At 50.9% G+C, this 20,160-nt stretch overlaps 1 protein-coding gene across 1 annotated transcript; it reads left to right on the top strand.

Annotated features, from left to right (window-relative positions):
• Nucleotides 1-738: 738 nt before the first annotated feature.
• LOC101301602 (phosphate carrier protein, mitochondrial-like) lies at nt 739-3,464 on the top strand. The gene is made up of 6 exons (XM_004304511.1): nt 739-1,223; nt 1,406-1,767; nt 1,908-1,951; nt 2,416-2,630; nt 2,719-2,843; nt 2,934-3,464. The coding sequence occupies exons 1-6, from the start codon at nt 909-911 to the stop codon at nt 3,010-3,012; spliced, it is 1,140 nt and encodes a 379-aa protein (XP_004304559.1). The 5' UTR covers nt 739-908; the 3' UTR covers nt 3,013-3,464.
• The last annotated feature ends 16,696 nt before the right edge of the window (nt 3,465-20,160 follow it).

Here is a 20,160-nt window from a genome sequence, read left to right as displayed (position 1 = left end):
CTATAGAAATTATTACAGTGTACTTTCTACCAGACATTACCAAAAAGTCATTTCTTTTGTTTGATCGAATATGCTTCAGAAGACAGCTTAAATTTTGGTAATGAACATAACCAAGTCCTGAACATCTCTTCCAAAGAGCTCTTACATTTTGGCTTCTAGTCTTTAATGTTGCATCTTGTACAGCTCTTCTTCTGTCGTCGACGCTGCTAAAGATGTTTGGATTTGCTTTGAACTGAAAACTCAGCTGCAAAGAACAGACAGACAAAGCAGCAAAACCACAATTTCTTCACCTTTTGCTATTTCTTTCCAAATGGAGCTTAAGTTGCTCTTCAGTTTGAATCCTAGACAAACATTTTGGTTGATGAAGCCTTGTACAGTTTGTAATTTCCAAATAGTGAAAAAGGGATGTAATGTTGAGTTGATTATACGCAAAGGTAAGCAAGAACAAATTGGATATTGGACGATCACGTTTGTTTTCCCGAGATACATGTCCTGCGAATATGCCAATCCAGCTTACAATAGGCTGTTGAGTTTTCAACGCATGCCTTTTTTGCTTGATACAAAGAAACAAACCTCAGCAATTGTAGGTGGTAGACCGGTTCAAAGCTCCTAGAATCAAAAATGAAAAAGAGAAAACCCTAGGAGGAGATGGGCCGGCGGGCCCAATAGGGTGGACTGAGTGGGAATAAAGAGTGGCAAAAATGGTAATAAAATGCGATCGACAGGGTGAAGGCGTATAATTGACGCGAGGGAGTGGCCATTGGAGCATAGCAAATAGCGGAAGAGCGCACATCTCCCAAATCTCTTTCACAATTTGGCAGCGAGAGTTTGGGAGAGCCAACCCTCCGCCCTCTCTCGTCTCTCTCTCTTAATCGCTTCCACTTCCTTCTCTCCCAAATCTCACCGCAATGGATCTCTCTGAGAAATCCTCCCGTCAGTCTCTGATCCCTAGCTTCCTCTACTCCTCATCCTCCGCCAAAACCTTTGGCCTCGAGAAGATGCTTCACGCCACCCCTACCGCCGTCGCCGCCGGCTTCAACACCAATGTCGACGCCGTCTCTCAGTCCAAGGGTTTCGTCATCCCGGCTCCGTCCGAGCCCGCCAAGAAGATCGAGATGTACTCGCCGGCCTTCTACGCTGCTTGTACTGCTGGTGGAATCCTCAGCTGCGGTCTCACTCACATGGCCGTCACTCCTCTTGATCTCGTCAAGTGCAATATGCAGGTCCATTTTTCTCCGCATCTTTCTAGATCTGTTTTACATGTTTACAGATTTATTACTATAGGCAATTTTGAATGTTCTGATTGGATCTGGATTTTTCATTTTTGATAAAACTGTCATTTTGCGATTGTAAATATTGTTTGATGTGATTAGGTTTCTCAATCTGATTTGTTGATTATTTTCAGATTGATCCTACAAAGTACAAAAGCATCTCTTCTGGTTTTGGAATTCTGTTCAAGGAGCAGGGTGTTAGAGGATTCTTCAAGGGATGGGTGCCTACCCTCCTTGGTTACAGTGGCCAAGGTGCCTGCAAGTTTGGGTTCTATGAGTTTTTCAAGAAGTACTACTCTGACCTTGCTGGACCAGAGTTTACTGCCAAGTACAAGACTTTGATCTACCTTGCTGGTTCTGCATCTGCTGAGGTGATTGCAGATATTGCACTATGCCCCTTTGAGGCAGTGAAGGTCAGGGTGCAAACTCAGCCTGGATTTGCCAGGGGTTTGTCTGATGGACTTCCAAAGTTTGTCAAATCTGAAGGCGCTCTTGGGTATGTTTCTGACATCATTACTGTGTGTTGACACTGCATAACACAAACATATGAAGATCACTTTATTATATCATTCTTTATTACTAGGTTTTCAAGATTGTTTGTGTATGTTTTACATCTGTATATTCTTTTCATTGCAGGTTGTACAAGGGTATTGTTCCACTATGGGGTCGCCAAATTCCATGTAAGTTGGCAATAATTCATGGAGATATAACTGCTGTTTTGTAAACACAATTTGCCTTTTCTTTTTGGTGATGTACATAAGGTTGATCCTGGTAAACGGATGGGTGGTCATTTGAACGAGAAAATCATGCTACTTTTATTGTTCTGTTCACTACTCTGAACTCTGAAGTTTGTATTTTCTGCTTTAGTTTTTAGGTTCAGGTAGCTTGTTTGTTCTTGTTTTCAGTTTACTAATAAGATACAAGGATTAAGTCCTTGAGGTTATTGAAAATTTAATTCAATTTGATAGTTGAAGATATTTTGAGCTGCCATTTGATGTAATCAGAGTTAACGGATATGCAATTAATCTGCTTAAGGCTATCAGTTGGTCTTTGTGCAATCATTCTATAGTGGTTCTCGCTCCACTTTTCTTATACTTGAGCAAAATTTTTGTTGTCAGAATTTCTGAACTAATTGTTACTGCAGACACAATGATGAAGTTTGCATCCTTTGAGGCCATTGTGGAGAATATCTATAAATATGCCATCCCCAGACCCAAGGATGAGTGCTCCAAAAGTTTGCAGCTGGGTGTGAGTTTCGCTGGTGGATATGTCGCCGGAGTTTTCTGTGCTATTGTTTCTCACCCTGCTGACAATCTTGTCTCTTTTCTCAACAATGCCAAAGGGGCAACTGTTGGTGATGTGAGTGTTTACAGTCATCGTATCATTTTTGTTGTAGTACATTGGCTTGCTCATTTTGTTTTGACTTTTGTGTTTTTTGGGTGTGCAGGCTGTGAAGAAGATTGGGGTGGTTGGTCTGTTTACCCGTGGGCTTCCCCTCCGTATTGTCATGATTGGAACTCTTACTGGAGCTCAGTGGGGTATCTACGATGCCTTCAAAGTTTTTGTTGGACTGTAAGTCATTTCTTCCTGAATCTGTAGCTACAGCTTTCTGTATTAGTTGTTTAATGAGCTGTTAACTCATACAAGTTCGGTATATTTCAGGCCGACCACTGGTGGTGTTACTCCTCCTCCATCTGCTGCTGTGGCTGCTGGTGTCGCCTCAGAGCTTGCAAAGGTCTGAACTGCTGGATGAACTGCCATATTAGCTGTTTTTTGTCAAAACTGAAAAAAATTGTCATAGGAATCAAATAAACATAGGATTGCTTGAATTGTTTTTAAGCAAGTGGGGAGTATTGTTTCTTTTGCATCCGGATCCTCTATCCAATTTTTCCATATTGACTAGTCTGGTTTTATGGGGATGGTTTTGCTCTCATCCTCTAAAAGACGTTTGTAGTTAGATCAGGTATATTTGAAAATTCTTAATAGGATTGAGGGTTCTCCCCTTCTGAGAATAGGCAAGGAAAATAATTTGAGTTTGGGCTTTTTGTTTGCCATCTGAATCATGGAACTATGCACGGATAGAAATTATCTACCATTTGATATTGTTTCATATGAATTCCTTTAGTTAGGCATTAGTTATCTCTATTGGTCTTGTGTTTGTTAAAGCATAGTAATTCATATCCCTTATTTTTCAAGGTAGTTTGTGTATTTTAAATGTTCAAAATTGAGTATTCTTATTCTAAACTAAATTATTTCAATTATCAAATAAGAACACTGAATTAACTTTCAGCAAGTTATAACACGAGTATTTCGGTCAAAATAGATTGTTCTTATTTTCCAACCAAACTTTTCATATTATGAAATCATTATAAATTAGTACTTCTCATATAGACAAGCGGGAGGTGTCTATAAGCATTGAAACCCGATTGTGAGTCATTGATGCCCGATCTTGAGTAAAACAATAAATGATATGAAATTTTGATGCTAGAATAGTTCAAAAGATGTTAGAAGGTGTCTATAAGCATACTCGAACGAAAAAAGTAGGAGGCCTAAAAAAAGTGAATGGCCAGTAACTCTTGTGCTATAGCAAATGATTTTGGGCTTTTTCGTTCGAATTTGGTGAAACTTGAAAATAAGAGGCAATACCTAAATTTCTTTGAAAATTGAGGTTCCTGATATCTGTATGAGAAGAATTGAAGTCAACACGACCTTGGCAAAATCACCCAATACCACAGAAAATAATAATTTCAATAGATTTACGATACACGGTGCACGTGAGTCGTTAAAGCCCGATCTTAAGTAAAACAATAAATGACATAAAATTTTGATGCTAGAATGGTTCAAAAGATTTTAGGAGGTGACTATAAGCATACTCAAAAGAAAAAAACACAAGGCCTAAAAAAAGTAAAAATGGTCAGAAACTCGTCTGCTATAGCATGGGGTTTTGGGTCTTTTAGCTCAAATTGTGGGTAAAACTTGAAAATGAGGGGCGATACCTCATTTTCTTTGAAAATTGAGGTTCTCGATGTCTGTATGAGAAGAATTAAAGTCAACACGACCTTGGCAAATTCACACAATACCACTAAAAATAACAGTTTGAGTTGATTTATGATACACGGTGCATGTGAGTCGTTGAAGCGTGATCATGACTAAAACAATACTCACGTGACGTGAGTCGTTCAAAAAAATGTTAGGAGGTGTCTATAAGCATACTCAAGGGAAAAAAAAAGGAGGTCTAAAAAATGTGAAAATGGCCAGAAACTCGTGTGCATGGGGTTAGGAAGTGTCTATAGCATGGGGTTTTGGGCCTTTTAGTTCGAATTGGATGAAACTTGAAAATAAGGGGCAATATCTCATTTTCTTTGAAAATTGAGGTTCCTGATGGCTGTATGAGAAGAATTGAAGTCAACACGACCTTGGCAAATTCACCAAATACCCTTGAAAATAACAGTTTGAGTTGATTTACGATACACGGTGCAAGTGAGTCGTTGAAGCCCGATCTTGAATAAAACAATAAATGACATGAAATTTTGATGCAAGAATGGTTCAAAAGATGTTAGAAGGTGTCTATAAGCATACTCAAACAGAAAAAACTAGAGGCCTAAAAAAAGTGAAAATGGCCAGAAACTCGTGTGCTACAATGAGTTTTGGGCCTTTACGCTCGAATTGGGTGAAACTTGAAAATGAGAGGGCAATACCTCATTTTTATTCCAAATTGGGGTTCCCGATATCGGTATGAGAAGAATTGAAGTCAACACGACCTTGGCAAATTCACCAAATACCACAGAAAATAACAGTTTGAATAGATTCACGATACACGGTGCACATGAGTCGTTAAAGCCCGATCTTGAGTAAACCAATAAATGACATGAAATTTTGGTGCAAGAATTGTTCAAAAGTTGTGAGGAGGTGTCTATAAGCATACCCAAACCAAAAAAACAGGAGGCCTAAAAAAAAGTGAAAATGGCCAGAAACTCGTATGTTAGCAAGGGGTTTTGGGCATTTTGGCTCGAATTGGGTGAAACTTGAAAATGAGGGGCAATACCTTATTTTCTTTGAAAATTGAGTTCCCGATGTTTGTATGAGAAGAATTGCAGTCAACACGACCTTGAAAAATTCACCCAATACCCCTGAAAATAACAGTTTGAGTTGATTTACGATACACGGTGCACGTGAGTCGTTGAAGCCCGATCTTGAGTAAAACAATAAATGACATGAAATTTTGATGCAATAATGGTTCAAAAGATGTTAGGAGGTGTCTATAAGCATACTCAAACAGAAAAAACTGGAGGCCTAAAAAAAGTGAAAATGGCCAGAAACTCGTGTGCTATAGCAAAGGGTTTTGGGCCTTTTGGCCTGAATTCGGTGAAACTTCAAAATGAGGGGCAATACCTCATTTTCTTTGAAAATTGTGGTTCCCACTATCTGTATGAGAATAATTGAAGTCGACACGACCTTGGCAAATTCTCCAAGGCGGCTTAAGGAGGTCCAAGATGGGTCAAGGCGGGCCAAAACGGTTCAAGGCGGTTCCAAGCTGCCCATGGCGGGTCAAGGCGGGTCAAGGCTGGCCAAGGTGGTCAAAGGCGGCCATGGCTGTCCAGGTGAGTTAAGGCAGGTTAAGGTGGTCCTAGATGGGTCAAGGTAGTCTTATGGCGGCCGTAGGCAGCTCCTTGGCGGCCCTAAGAGGGTTATAACGGGCCCCTTGGCGTCCCTAGGCGTGTCAAAGCAGCCCCATGGCGGCCTAGGTGGGTCAAGGCGTGTAATGACAGCCCCTTGGCGGCTCTAGGTGGGTCATGGCTCCCCTTTAGCTGCCCTAGTTGGGTTTAGAAGGGTCGAGGAGGGTCACGGCGGGCCAAGACGGGTTAAAGTGGCCGTTGGCGGCCATACATGGGTCAAGGTTGCCCTAAGCGGGTCTAGGATGGTCAAGGCGTGTAAGGGCAGCCCTTTGACGAGTCATGGCTAGTAAAGGCGGCTTCTTGGTGGCCCTAGGTGAGTCTAGGAGGGTCAAGGCGGCCCTTGGTGGGTCTAGGAGCGTCAATGCTGCCCAAGGCGGTTCAAAGTGGTCAAGGGGACCCAACGAAGGCCAAGGCGGGCCGAGTGGGCCAAGACGGGTCAAGGCGTGCCAGGGGGTTCCAAGGCGGCCCTAAGCGGGTCAAGGCGACTCTAGACGGGTCAAGGTAGCCCAACGAAGACCAAGGAAGGTCAAAGCGGCCCCTAGATTGGTCAAGGTAGCCCAATGGCGGCCCAAGGCGTGTCAAAGCAGCCCCCTTGACAGCCCTAGGTTAGTCAAGGCGTGTAAAGACAACCCCTTGGCGGCTCTAGGTGGGTCATGACTCCTCCTTAGCTGCCCTAGGTGGGCCTAGAAGGGCCGAGGAGGGTTAAGGCGGCCGAAGGTGGGCTTAGGTGGGTTAAGGCATGTAAAGGAAGTCCCTTCACTAGTCTTGGCAAGTCATGGCTGCTTTTTGTTGGCCCTAGGCAAGTCAAGGAGGGTCAAGGCGGCTCTAGGCGGGTCTAGGAGGGTTAAGGCAGTCCAAGGCGGTCCAAGGCAGTCCAAGGCGGTCCAAGGCAGTTCAAGGCGGGCCATGGCGGCCCAACGAAGGCCAAGGCGGGTCAAGGCGGGTCGAGGCGGCCCTAGACAGCAGCTTGGTTGGTCTTGGAGGGACAAGGCGGCCCAAGGCGTTTAAAGGTGGCCCAAGGTGGGTCAAGGCGGGCCAATGCGGCCCAAGGCGGGTGAAAGAAGCCCAAGGCGGTCCAAGGCGGGTCAAGGCGCCCCCTTGGCTGCCCTAGGTGGGCCTAGAAGAGTCGAGAAGGGTCAAGGCGGCCCAAGGCGAATCAAGGCAGGCAAAGGCGGTCCAAGGCGGGTCCAAGTGGCCCAAGACGGTCCAAGGCGGGTCAAGGCAGCTCAAGACGAGTCAAGATATCCCCCATGGCAGCCATAGACGGGTCAAGACGTCCCCTTGGCGGCTTGAGGCGTGTCAAGGTGGCCCCCTTAGAGGCTCAAGGTGTGTCAAGGCGGCCCCCTTGGCGGCTGTAGGTTGGTCAAGGCGTGTAAAGGCAGCCCCTTGGCGGCTCTATGTGGGTCATGGCTCCCCCTTAGCTGCCCAAGGCGTGTTAAGGTGGCCCAAGACGGGCCAAGACGGGTCAAGCGGCCTAAGGTGGGTTAAGGCGGCTCTAGAAGGGTAATGGAGACCCCTTGGCGAGTCATGGCGTCTTCTTGGTGGCCCTAGTTGGGTCTTGGAGGGTCAAGGCGACTCAAGGCGGTCCAAGGCGGGTCAAGGCGACCCAAGGCGGTCTAAGCCGGGTTAAGGCGTGCCAAAGCGGTTCAAAGCTGGTCAAGGCGGGTCATAGTGGCCCTAGGCGGGTCAAGGTGGGTCAAGGGGGGCCAAGGCGGTCCAGGGCGGGTCAAGTCGGGTCAAAGCGGCCTAAGAGGGGCCAAGGCAGCCCTAGACGGGTCAAGGTAGCCCCATGGCGGCCCTAGGTGGTTCAAGGCGTGTAAACACAGCCCTTTGACGGGTCTAGGAGGGTCAAGGCGGCCCTAGGCGGCTTCTTGGTGGCCTAGGCGAGTCTAGGAGGGTCAAGGCGGCCCTAGGCGGGTCTAGGAGGATCAAGGAGGCCCAAGTCTGTTCTAGGCGGGTAAAGGCGGGCCAACGAAGGCCAAAGAGGGTCAAGGTTGGTCAAAGCTGCCCCATGGTGGCCCTAAGCAGCCCCTTGGCGGGTCTAGGCGGGTCAAGGTAGTACAAGGCGGGTCTAAGTGGTCCAAGGCTGGCCAACACGGTTGAAGGCGTGTCAAGGCGCCCCTTTGGCTGCCCTAGGTAGGCCTAGAAGAGCTAAGGAGGGTTATGGCGAGTAATGGCGGGCCAAGGCTGGTCATGGCGGCCCAAGACGGGCCTAGGAGGATCATGGCGAAACCTCGGTGAGTTCTTGGTGGCCCTAGGTGGGTCTATGAGGGTCAAGGCGGTTCAAGGCGGGTAAAGGCGATCCTAGGCGGGTCAAGGCTGCCCAAGGCGGGTTAAGGCGAGTCAAGGCGGTCCAGGGCGGGTAAAGACGGGCTAAGGTGGGTCAATGTGTCCCCTTGGCGGACATAAGCATCCCCTTGGTGGCCCTAGGCGGGTCATGGTGGTTCCCAGGGAGGTCAAAATAGCCCTAGGCATGTAAAGATAGCCCTTGGAGGGTCAAGATGTCCCCTCGCAGCCCTAAGCGTGTCAAGGCGGCCCCTTTGGTGGCCCTAAGAATGTTAAGGCGACCCTAGACGGGTCAAGGCGTGTAAAGGCATCCCTAGGTGGGTCATCATGGCGCCCCCTTCGCTGCCCTAGGTGGGTCTAGAAGGGCCGAGGAGGGTCAAGGTGGGTTAAAGCGGTCCCTTGGCGTCCCTAGACGGGCCTAGAAGGGTCATGGCGGCTTCTTGGCGGCTCTAAGCGGTTCAAGGCGGGTCAAGGCGGCCCAAGACTGGCTAAGGCAGGTCAAGGTGGGCCAAGGCGGATCATGGTGGTCCAAGGCGGGTCAAGGCTGCCTAATCCGGTCCAAGGCGGGTCATGGCGGGCCAAAGCGTGTCAAGGCAAATCAAGGCGGGCCAAAAGGGCCTAAGGCGGGTCAAGGCTGTCCAAGGCGGGTCAAAGCGGCCCAAGGCGGGTTAAGGCGGTCTAGACGGGTCAAGATAGCCCCATGGCAGCCGTAGGCAACCCGTTGGCAGCCCTAGGCGGGACATGGCGAGCCTTAGGGAGGTCAAAACAGACCTCAGTGTGTAAAGGTAGCCCTTGGCAGGTCAAGATGTCCCCTTGGAGGCCTTAGGCGTGTCAAGCGGCCCTTTTGGTAGCTGTAGGCGAGTCAAGGCGTGTAAAGGCAGCACCTTGGCGGCTCTAGGTGGGTCATGGCTCCCCCTTGGCTGCCTAAGGCGTGTTAAGGCGGCCCAAGGCGGCCCAAGACGGGTCAAGCGGCCTAAGGCTAGTTAAGGCGGTCCAAGAAGGGTCATGGAGACCCCTTGGTGAGTCATGGCGGCTTCTTTGTGGCCCTAGGATGGTCTTGGAGGGTCAAGGCGGCTCAAGGCGGTCTAAGGCGGGTCAAGCGGGCAAAATCTGTTGAAGGCTGGTCAAGGCGGGCCAAAGCGTGCCAGGTAAAGGAGGTCCAAGGCAGTCAAGAGAGGGTCAAAGGCGGTCCAAGGCGGGTCAAAGGGGGCCAAGGCGGTCCAGGGCGGGTCAAGTCGGGTCAAAGCGGCCTAAGATTGGCCAAGACGGGTCATGGTAGCCCTAAATTGGTCAAGGTAGCCCCATGGCGACCGTAGGCAGCCCCTTGGTGGGTCATGGTGGGTCAAGGAGGGCCAAGGCGACTCAAGGCGGGTCAAGGCGATCCAAGACAGTTCAAAGCGGGTCAAGGCGGCCTAAGACTGGCTAAGGCAGGTTAAGGCGAGCCAAGGTGGGTCATGGCGGTCCAAGGCGGGTCAAGGTGGGCCAAAACGGGTCAAGGAGAATCAAGGCGAGCTAAGGTGGGTCAAGGCGTTCCAATGCGGGCAAAAGCGGCCCAAAGTGGGTCAAGGCGGCCCTAGATGGGTCAAGATAACCCCATGGCGGCCCTAGGCGAGTCATGGCGGGCCAAGGCAGGTCAAAGCGGGTCATGGCGGGCCAATGCGAGTCAAGGTGGCCCTTTGGCGGAAGTATGCAGCCCCTTGGCGGCCCTAGGCGGGTCATGGCGGTCCTTAGAGAGGTCAAAACAGCCCTAGGCGTGTAAAGGCAGCCCCTTGACGGGTCAAGATGTCCTTTTGGCGGGTCAAGATGTCCCTTTGGCGGGTAAAGATATCCCTTTGGTGGCCCTAGGCGTGTCAAGGCGGCCCTAGGAATGTTATGGTGGTCTCTTGGTGGCCCTAAACGGGTCAAGGCGTATAAAGGCAGCCCCATTGGCGGCCCTAGGCGTGTCAAAGCAGCCCCTTTGGTGGCCCTAGGTGGGTCAAGGCGTGTAAAAGCAGCCCTTTGGCGGCTTTAGGCGGGTCAAGGCGGCCCAAGGCGGGCCAATACGGGTCAATGCGAGTTAAGGTGGCCCTTGGCTGCCCTACACAGGTCAAGGTGGCCCTAGGAGGGCCAAGGTGTGTAAATGAAGCCCCTTGACGGGTCATGGCGAGTCATGGCATCTTCTTGCCCTAGGCGAGTCTAGGAGGGTCAAGGCGGCCCTAGCCGAGTGTAGGAGGGTCAAGGAGGGTCAAGGCGGCCTTAGGCAGCCCCTTGGCAGGTCTAGGAGGGTCAAGGCGGTACAAGGCGGGTTAAGGCGGTCAAAGGCAAGTCAAGGCGGCCTAAGGCGTTCCAAGACGGGTAAAGGCGGTCCAAGGCTGGTTATGGCGACCCATTGGCCGCCCCTTGCCTACCCTGGGTAGGCCTAGATGAGTTGAGGAGGATCAAGGAGGGTCAAGGCGGCCTTAGACGGGGCTACGAGGGTCATGGCGACCCCTTGGCAAGTCATGGTTGCTTCTTGGTGGCCCTAGGTGGGTCTACGAGGGTTAAGGCGGTTCAATACGGGTAAAGGAGGCCCATGGCTGCCCAAGGCTGGTCAAGGCGGTCCAAGGCGGGCCAAGGCAAGTAATGGCGGGACAAGGCGGCCCCTTCGCGGATGTATGCATCCCCTAGGCGGGTCATGGCGGTCCCTATGGAGGTCAAAACAACCTTAGGCGTGTAAAGGCAGCCCCTTAGAGGCCCTAGGCGTGTCATAGCAGTCCCCTTGGCGGCCCTAGGAACGTTAAGACGGCCTCTTGGCGGCCCTAGACTGGTCAATGCGTATAATGGCAGCCCCTTGGCGGCCCTAAGTGGGTCATGGCCCCCACTTGGCTGCCCTAGGTGGGCCTAGAACGGCCGAAGAGGGTAAGGCGGTCCAAGACGGGTCAAGGCGAGTTAAGGCGGTCCCTTGGCAGCCCTAGACGGGCCTAGGAGGGTCATAGCGATGCCTTGGCGAGTCATGGTGGCTTCTTGGTGGCACTAGGCGGGTCAAGGCGGTCTAAGACCGGCCAAGGCAAGTCAAGGCGGGCCAAGGCGGTCTAAGGCGGTTCAAGGAGGTTTAAGGCTGTCCAAGGCAGTCCAAGGTGGGTCAAGGCGGCCCATGGCGGTCCAAGGCAGATCAAGGCTGCCCAAGGTGGTCCAAGGCGAATGAAGGCAGGTTCAGGCGGATTAAAGCGTCCCAAGACGGGCCGAGGTGGGTTATGGCGGGTCCTAGGGAGGTCAAAACAGACCTAGGCGAGTAAAGGCAGCCCCTTGGCAGGTCAAGACGTCCCCTTGGCGGCCCTAGACGTGTCAAGGCAGCCCCAATAGCGGTCCAAGACGGGTCAAGGCGGGTTAAGGCGGTCCCTTGGCGGCCCTAGACGGGCCTAGGAGGGTCATGACGACACCTTGGTGAGTTATGGCAGCTTCTTGGTGGCACTAAGCGAGTCAAGGCAGCCTAAGGCAGGTCAAGGCGTGCCAAAGCGGGTCAAGGCGGTCCAAGGCGGGTCAAGACGGCCCCATGGCGGCCCTAGGCAGCCCATTGGCGGGTCTAGGAGGGTCAAGCCAACCCTAGGCGAGTCTAGGAGGGTCAAGAAGGCCCAACGCGGGTTAAGGCGGGTCAAGGTGGCCTAAGGCGGGCTAACGTGGGTCAAGGCGGGTTAAGGCGGCCCTAGAAGGGTCATGGAGACCCTTTGGTGAGTCATGGCGGCTTCTTGGTGGCCCTAGGCGGGTCTAGGAGGGTCAAGGCGGCCTTAGGCGGGTCTAGGAGAGTCAAGGCGGCCCTAAGCGGATCTAGGAGGGTCAAGGCGGTTCAAGGCGGGTAAAGGCGGTTCAAGGCGGGCCCAAGGTAGTCCATGGCGGCCCAAGGGAAGTCAAGGCACTACCTTGGCTGCCCTACGTGGGCCTAGAATTGCCAAGGAGGGTCATGGCGACCCCTTGGCGAGTCATGGCGACTTTTTGGTGGCCCTAAACGGTTCTAGGAAGGTCATGACGACCACTTGACAAGTCATGGCGGCTTCTTGGCGCCCCAAGGCGGTCTAAAGCGGTTGAAGGCGGTTCATGGAGGCTTCTTGGTGGCCCTAGGCGGGTCTAGGAGGGTCAAGGCTGCCATAGAAGGGTCAAGGAAACCTCTTGGCGGCTCTAGATGGGTTAAGGCGTGTAAAGGCAGCCCATTGGCGGCCCTAGGTGGGTCATGGCGCCCCTTTGGCTGCCTTAGGTGTGTCGAGGAGGGTCAAGGCGGCCCAAGGCGGGTTAAGGCGGTCCCTTGGCGGCCTTAGATGGGCCTAAGAGGGTCATGGCGGCTTCTTGGTGGCACTAGGTGTCCAAGGCGGCCCAAGGTAGCCCAAGGCGGGTCTAGGTGGCCCAAAGCAGGTCTAGGCGGGCCAAAGCGGGTCAAGATAGACCAAAGCGGGTCAACGTGGCCCCATAGCGGCCCTAGGCAGCCCCTTGGTGGGTCTAGGAGGGTCAATACGGCCCTAGGCGGGTCTAGGAGGGTTAAGGCGGCCCAATGCGAGTCAAGGTGGGTTTGGGTCTTTTGGCTCATGTTTTAAAATTGAGGTTCTTTGAAAATACCTCATTTTCTTTGAAAATTGAGGTTCCCGATGTCTGTATGAGAAGAATTGAAGTCAATACGACCTTGGCAAATCCACCCAATACGCTAGAAAAGTTTGAATAGATTTACGATACACGGTGCACGATAGTCATTGAAGCCCTATCTTGAGTAAAACAGTAAATGACATGAAATTTCGATGCTAGAATGGTTCAAAAGATGTTAGGAGGTGTCTGTAAGCATACCCAAACGAAAAAAACATGAGGCCTAAACAAAGTGAAAATGGCCACATACTCATGTGCTATAGCAAGCGGTTTTGGGTCTTTTGGCTCGAATTCGGTGAAACTTGAAAATGAGGGGCAATACCTCATTTTCTTTGAAAGTTGAGGTTCCCGATGTCTGTATGAGAAAATTTGAAGTCAACACGGCCTTGGTAAATTCACCCAATACGCTTGAAAATAACAGTTTAATAGATTTTCGATACACAGTGACCTTGAGTCGTTGAAGCCCAATCTTGAGGAAAACAATAAATGACATGAAATTTTGATGCTAGAACAGTTCAAAAGATGTTAGGAGGTGTCTATAAGCATACCCAAACCAAAAAACCAGGAGGCCTAAAAAAAGTGAAAATGGCCAGAAACTCGTGTGTGGTTTTGGGCCTTTTGGCTCGAATTCGGTGAAAATTGAAAATGGTGGGCAATACCTCATTTTCTTTGAAAATTGTGGTTCCTGATATCTGTATGAGAAGAATTAAAGTCAACATGACCTTGGCAAATTCACCCAATAAGCTTGAAACTAACAGTTTCAATAGATTTACGATACACAGTGCATGTGAGTCGTTGAAGCCCGATCTTGAGTAAAACAATAATTGACATGAAATTTTGATGCTATAATGGTTCAAAAGATGTTAGGATGTGTCTATAAGCATACTCAAACGAAAAAACAGCAGGCCTAAAAAAAGTTAAAATGGCCAGAAACTCGTGTGTATAGCAAGCGGTTTTGGGTCTTTTGGCTCGAATTCGGTGAAACTTGAAAATGAGGGGCAACACCACATTTTATTTGAAAGTTGAGGTTCCCGATGTCTGTATGAGAAAATTTGAAGTCAACACGACCTTGGCAAATTCAACAAATACGCTTGAAAATAACAGTTTAATAGATTTTCGATACACGGTGAACGTGAGTCGTTGAAGCCCGATCTTGAGTAAAACAATAAATGACATGAAATTTTGATGCTAGAATAGTTCAATAGATGTTAGGAGATGTCTATAAGCACACCCAAACCAAAAAAACAAGAGGCCTAAAAAAAAGTGAAATTGGCCAGAAACTCGTGTGTTATAAGCAAGGGGTTTTGGGCATTTTGGCTCGAATTGGGTGAAACTTGAAAATGAGGGGCACTACCTCATTTTCTTTGAAAATTGAGGTTCCTGATGGCTGTATGAGAAGAGTTGAAGTCAACACGACCTTGGCAAATTCACCCAATACCCTTGAAATTAACAGTTTGAGTTGATTTACGATACCCGGTGCACGTGAGTCGTTGAAGCCCGATCTTGAGTAAACCAATAAATGACATGAAATTTTGGTGCAAGAATTGTTCAAAAGTTGTTAGGAGGTTTGTATAAGCATACCCAAACCAAAAAAACAGGAGGCCTAAAAAAAGTGAAAATGGTCAGAAACTCGTGTGTTATAGCAAGGAGTTTTGGGCCTTTTGGCTTGAATTGGGTTAAAATTGAAAATGATGGGCCATACCTCATTTTCTTTGAAAATTGAGGTTCCTAATGTCTGTATGAGAAAATTTGAAGTCAACACGACCTTGGTAAATTCACCCAATACGCTTGAAAATAACAGTTTAATAGATTTTCGATACACGGTGAACGTGAGTTGTTGAAGCCCGACCTTGAGTAAAACAATAAATGACATGAAATTTTGATGCTAGAATAGTTTAAAAGATGTTAGGAGGTGTCTATAAGCATACCCAAACCAAAAAAACAGGAGACCTAAAAAAAGTGAAAATGGCCAGAAACTCGTTTGCTATAGCAAGGAGTTTTGGGCCAGTTGGCTCGAGTTGGGTGAAACTTGAAAATGAGGGGCAATACCTCATTTTCTTTGAAAATTGAGGTTCCCGATGTCTGTATGAGAAGAATTGAAGTCAACAAGACCTTGGCAAATTCACCCAATACCCCGAAAATAACAATTTGAGTTGATTTATGGTACATGGTTCACGTGAGTCGCTGAAGCCCGATCTTAAGTAAAATAATAAAGGAGAAATTACTGGTCACTCCATTAACTTTCATGCACTTGACAGTTTACTCCATTAACTTTCAATTTCAATCGATAATTACTCCATTAGCTATCCAATGTCACACAATTAGGTCCATCCGTTAAGTGGTCATCCAAATCAATGGTTAAGTTGCTGACTGGACATATTTTTCAACTGAAAATTCCATTTAACACCCCACCTCTCTCTCTCTCTCTCTNCTCTACTACTACTACTACTACTAACTACTACTACTACTAACTACTACTCTACTCTACTACTACTTCTACTCTACTACTACCTTACGTTACTACTACTACTACTACTACTACTACTACTACTACTACTACTACGTACTACTACGTACGTACTACTACTCTACTACTACTACTACTAACTACGTACGTACGTACGTACGTACGTACGTTACGTACGTAACTAACTAACGTAAGTTAGTTAAGGTTAGTTAGTAGTACGTACGTATATATACTATACTACTACTACTACTACCTACCTCCTCTCTCTCTCTCTCTCTCTCTCTCTCTCTCTCTCTCTCTCTCTCTCTCTCACACACACACACACACACACACATTTAAAACCCATGAGCCAGCCATGGCTTCCCACTTTTCTCTCTCCGCCGTTTCTCTCATCACCCTCCTCTTCCTCGTCGGACGCCGCCTCATCCATCACCATCAGCGTCACCTATTCCGCCTCCACCGTCGCCACCTGCCCCACCCCTCTGCTACCGGAGCGCGTGGCCTCGACCATCACTTCTCTCAACCTCGCCGCCCTCCGCCTTGACGTCTCTGACCCCAACCTCGTCTGTGCCTTCCTCTACTCTAACACCACCCTCCTCCTCACCATCCCCAACGCGCTAGTGTCCCACCTCTGGCCACCAACCGCACCAACGCCCTCTAGTGGCTCACCGTTCAACACTTCCAATTCCCAAATCTGAAATTTTAGGGATTGAAACCCCCAATTCCCAAATCTATTTCCAATCAAACAAATGACTTCAATTTCATATAGAGGAAGGGGAGGCGAGCGAGAAGAGGTTGTTGGCTGGGGATTCGAAGTGGTTGAGATTTCAAGTCTAGCACGGGTTTGAAGCGGAAAACGGAAAGACTTCATGGATGGTGTTGTTTAGGGTTTGGTTGGCGGTGAAGGGAGAAGATTGTTGTGAGGGTTTGAGTTTTGGGCTTCGGGAGAGAGATGCGAGGTAGGTGGGTTTGAGTTTTTAGCGTCGGGAGAGAGATGTCGAGGAGCTGCGGGATGAGCTACTGGTGGTGTGGTTGGTTGCTGGTGGTCTGGTTGCGGTGTGTTTGATTACGGTGTTGATGTGGTTGGTTGCTGGTGGTGTGGTTGGTTGGTTAGTTGCTGGTATTGTTGTTGCGGTGTTGTTGAAGGTCCAATTGGTGATGTGGTGGCGTTGTGGTTGCGGAGGAGGTGGAGGAGGAGACAGAAGAGATTGAAGAGATTAAGGAGGGAGGGAGGGAGGGTGTTAAATGGAATTTCCAGTTGAAAAATATGTCCAGTCAGTAACTTAACCACTGATTTGGACTGCCACTTAACGGATGGACATAATTGTGTGACATTGGATAGTTAATGGAGTAATCGATTGAAATTAAAAGTTAATGGAGTAAACTGTCGAGCGCATGAAAGTTAATGGAGTGACCAGTAATTAATTCAATAATAAATGTCATGAAATTTTGATGCAAGAATGGTGATCAAAAGATGTTACGAGGTGTCTATAAGCATAGTCAAACCAAAAATGCAAGAGGCCTAAAAAAAGTGAAAACGGTTAGAAACTCGTGTGCCATAGAGTTTTGGGCGTTTTAGCTTGAATTGGGTGAAACTTGAAAATGAGAGGCAATACCTCATTTTCTTTGAAAATTGAGGTTCCCGATGTCTGTATGAGAAGAATTGAAGTCAACCCAACCTTGGCAAATTCACCAAAGTGGCTCAAGGAGGTCCAAGGCGGTCCAAGATGGGTCAAGGCGGGTTAAAGCGGTTCAAGGTGGGTTAAAGCGGCCCAAAACGGGACAAGGCGGGTCAAGGCAATCCAAGGCGGTCCAGGCGGGTTAAGGCGGCCTTAGACGGGTCAAGGTAGCCTCATGGCAGCCGTACGCAGCCCTAGGCGGGTCATGGCGGCCCCCTTGGCGTCCCTAGGCGTGTTAAACCAGCCCCATGGCAGCCCTAGGTGGGTCAAGGCGTGTAAAGACATCCCCTTAGCGGCTCTAGATGGGTCATGGCTCCTCCTTGGCTGCCCTAGGTGGGCATAGAAGGGCCGAGGAGAGTCAAGGCGGCCTAAGGCGGGCCAAGACGGGTCAAGGCGGGCCTAGGAGGGTTAAGATGTGGAAAGGAAGTCCCTTCACGGGTCTTGGCGAGTCATGGCCGCTTTTTGTTGGCCCTAGGCGAGTCAAGGCGGGTCTAGGAGGGTCAAGGTGGTTCAAGGTGGGTCAAGGCGGCCTAAGGTGGGTCAAAGCAGCCCAAGGTGGTCCAAGGCGGGTCAAAACGCCCCCTTCGCTGCCCTAGGTGGGCCTAGAAGAGTCGAGGAGGGTCAAGGCGGGTCACCGTGGCCCCAGACGAGCTTAGGAGGGTCAAGACAACCCTTGCCGTGTCATGGCGGCTTCTTGGTGGCCCTAGGTGGGTCTAGGAGGGCCAAGGTAGCCCAAGGCGGGTCAAGGCGGACAAATGCCGGTCAAAATGGCCCAAGGGGGTCAAGGCGGTCCAAGGCGGTCATAGGCGGGTCCAAGGCTGGTCAAAGCGGCCCAAGACAGTCCAAGGCGGGTCAAGGCGGCCATAGACGGGTCAAGATAGCCCCATGGTTGCCGTAAGCGGACCAAGGCGGGTCAAGACGTCCCATTGGCGGCCTGAGGCATCTCAAGGCGGCCCCCTTAGCGACCCAAGGCGTGTCAAGGCGGCCCCTTGGCGGCTATAGGCAGGTGAAGGCGTGTAAAGGCAGCCCCTTGGCGGCTCTTGGTGGGTCATGGCTCCCCCTTGGCTGCCTAAGGCGTGTTAAGGTGGCCTAAGACGGGTCAAGCGGCCTAAGGCGGCCCTAGAAGGGTCATGGAGACCCCTTGGTGAGTCATGGCGGCTTCTTAGTGGCCCCAGTTGGGTCTTGGATAGTCAAGGCGGTCCAAGACGGGTTAAGGCGTGTCAAAGCGGTTCAAAGCTGGTCAAGGCTGGCAAAGACGGGTCATAGCGGCGCAAGGCGGGTCAAAGGGGGCCAAAGCGAGCCAAGGCGGGTCAAGGCGGCCGTAGACAGCCCCTTGGCGGGTCATGGCGGCCCTTGGCGTGTCAAAACAGCCCCCTTGGCAGCCCTAGTTGGTTAAAGGCGAGTAATGACGGCTTCTTGGTGACCCTAGGCGAGTCTAGGAGGGTCAAGGCGGCCCTAGGCGGGTCTAAGAGGGTCAAGGAGGCCAAAATCGGTTCTAGATGGGTCAAGATAGCCCTATGGCGGCTCTAGGTGGGTCATGGCGGGCCCTTGGGAGGTCAAAACAGAACTAGGCGTGTAAAGGGTTTGGCAGGTCAAGTCGTCCCCTTGGCGGCCTTAGGCGTGTCAAGGCGGCCATTTAGCGGCCCTAGGCGAGTCTAGGAGGGTCAAGACAGCCCTAGGTGGGTCTCAAAGGGTCAAGGCGGGCCAAAGCGGTTCAAAGCGGGTCAAGGCGGGTCATGGCGGGTCAAGGCGGGCTAAGGAAGTTCAAGGCGGTGCAAGGCGCTCCAAGGCGGGTCAAGGGGCGGGCCAAGGCGGGTCAAGACGGGCCATGACGGGTCTAGGCGGCCCTAGGCGGGTCATGGCGGCCCTAGGTGTGTTAAAGCAGCCCCTTGGCGGCCCTAGTTGGGTCAAGGCGTATAAATGCAGCCCCTTGGTGGCTCTAGGTGGGCCATGGCTCCCCCTTCGCTTCCCTAGGTGGGCCTAGAAGGGCCGAGGAGGGCCAAGAAGGGTCAAGGCAGCTTAAGGCGGCCCTTGGCGGTCTTACACGAGTCAAGGTGGCCCTAGGCAGGCCTAGGATGGTGATGGCGTGTGAAGGAAGCCCCTTGACCGGTTATGGTGAGTCATGGCGGCTTCTTGGTGGCCCTAGGTGAGTCAAGGAGGGTCAAGGCCGGCCAAGGCGGCCCACCAAAGGCCAAGGCGAGTCAAGGCGGTCCAAGACGGGTCAAGGGGCCCGAGACGGGTCAGGGCATGTAAAGGCAGCCCCCTAGCGGGTCTAGGAGGCGACCCAAGGCTTTTCAAGACGGTCCAAAGCGGATCAAGGCGGGGCAAGGCAGCCCAAGGAGGGCCAAGAAAGGTCAAGGCACCCCCTTGGTCGGCCGTTGGCTAGCTAAGGTAGGCCCAGAAAAGCCTAGAAAGGTTAAGGCGGGTCAAAGTGGGTCAAGGCAGCCCTAGACGGACCTAGGATGGTCATGGCGACCCTTTGGGGAGTCATGCCGGCTTCTTGGTGGCCTTAGGTGGGTCTAGGAGGGTCATGGCGGCCCAAGGTGGTTCAAGGCGGCCCAAGCCGGGTCAAGGCGGCCCATGGCGGTTCAAGGCGTTCCAAGACGGGTCATGGCGGACCAAGGCAAGTCAAAGCGGGTCATGGCGGGTCAAGGTGTCCCTTTGGCGGACGTATGCAGACCCTTGGCGGCCCTAAGCGGGTCATGGCGGTCCCTAGAGAGGTCAAAACAGCCCTAGGAGTGTAAAGGCAACCCCTGGGCGGGTCAAGACGTCCCTTTGGTGGCCCTAGGTGTGTCAAGGCGGCCCTAGGAATGTTATGGCGGTCTTTTAGGGGCCCAAAACGGGTCTAGGCGTGTAAAGGCAGCCCCATTGGCGGCCCTAGGCGTGTCAAAGCAGCCACTTTAGCGGCCCTAGGTGGGTCAAGGTGTGTAAAGGCACCCCCTTGGCAGGTCAAGAAGTTCCCTTGGCGGCCTTAGGCGTGTCAAGGCGGCCCCCTTGGCGGCCCTAGGCGGGTCAAAGCATGTAAAGGCAACCTTTTGGCTGTTGTAGGTGGGTCATGGGTCCCCCTTAGCTGCCCTAGGTGGGTCTAGAAGGGCCAAGGAGGGTTAAGGCGGGCCAAGACGGGTCAAAGCGGCCATAGAAGGGTCATGGGGACCCCTTGGCGAGTCATGGTGGCTTCTTGGTGGCACTACGTGTCC

This window comes from Fragaria vesca, linkage group LG6 (genome assembly GCF_000184155.1).
Source record: "Fragaria vesca subsp. vesca linkage group LG6, FraVesHawaii_1.0, whole genome shotgun sequence".
Classification (NCBI taxonomy): domain Eukaryota; kingdom Viridiplantae; phylum Streptophyta; class Magnoliopsida; order Rosales; family Rosaceae; genus Fragaria; species Fragaria vesca.
This window is presented reverse-complemented; position numbering and strand designations above follow the sequence as displayed.

Excerpts from the sequence above, each read along its gene's own strand:
- LOC101301602 (XM_004304511.1), top strand. The coding sequence starts at position 909 with ATGGATCTCTCTGAGAAATCCTCCCGTCAGTCTCTGATCCCTAGCTTC. Across the intron at positions 1,768-1,907 it reads AAATCTGAAGGCGCTCTTGG|GTTGTACAAGGGTATTGTTC; the intron begins GTATGTTTCTGA and ends TTTTCATTGCAG. Across the intron at positions 1,952-2,415 it reads ATGGGGTCGCCAAATTCCAT|ACACAATGATGAAGTTTGCA; the intron begins GTAAGTTGGCAA and ends TTGTTACTGCAG.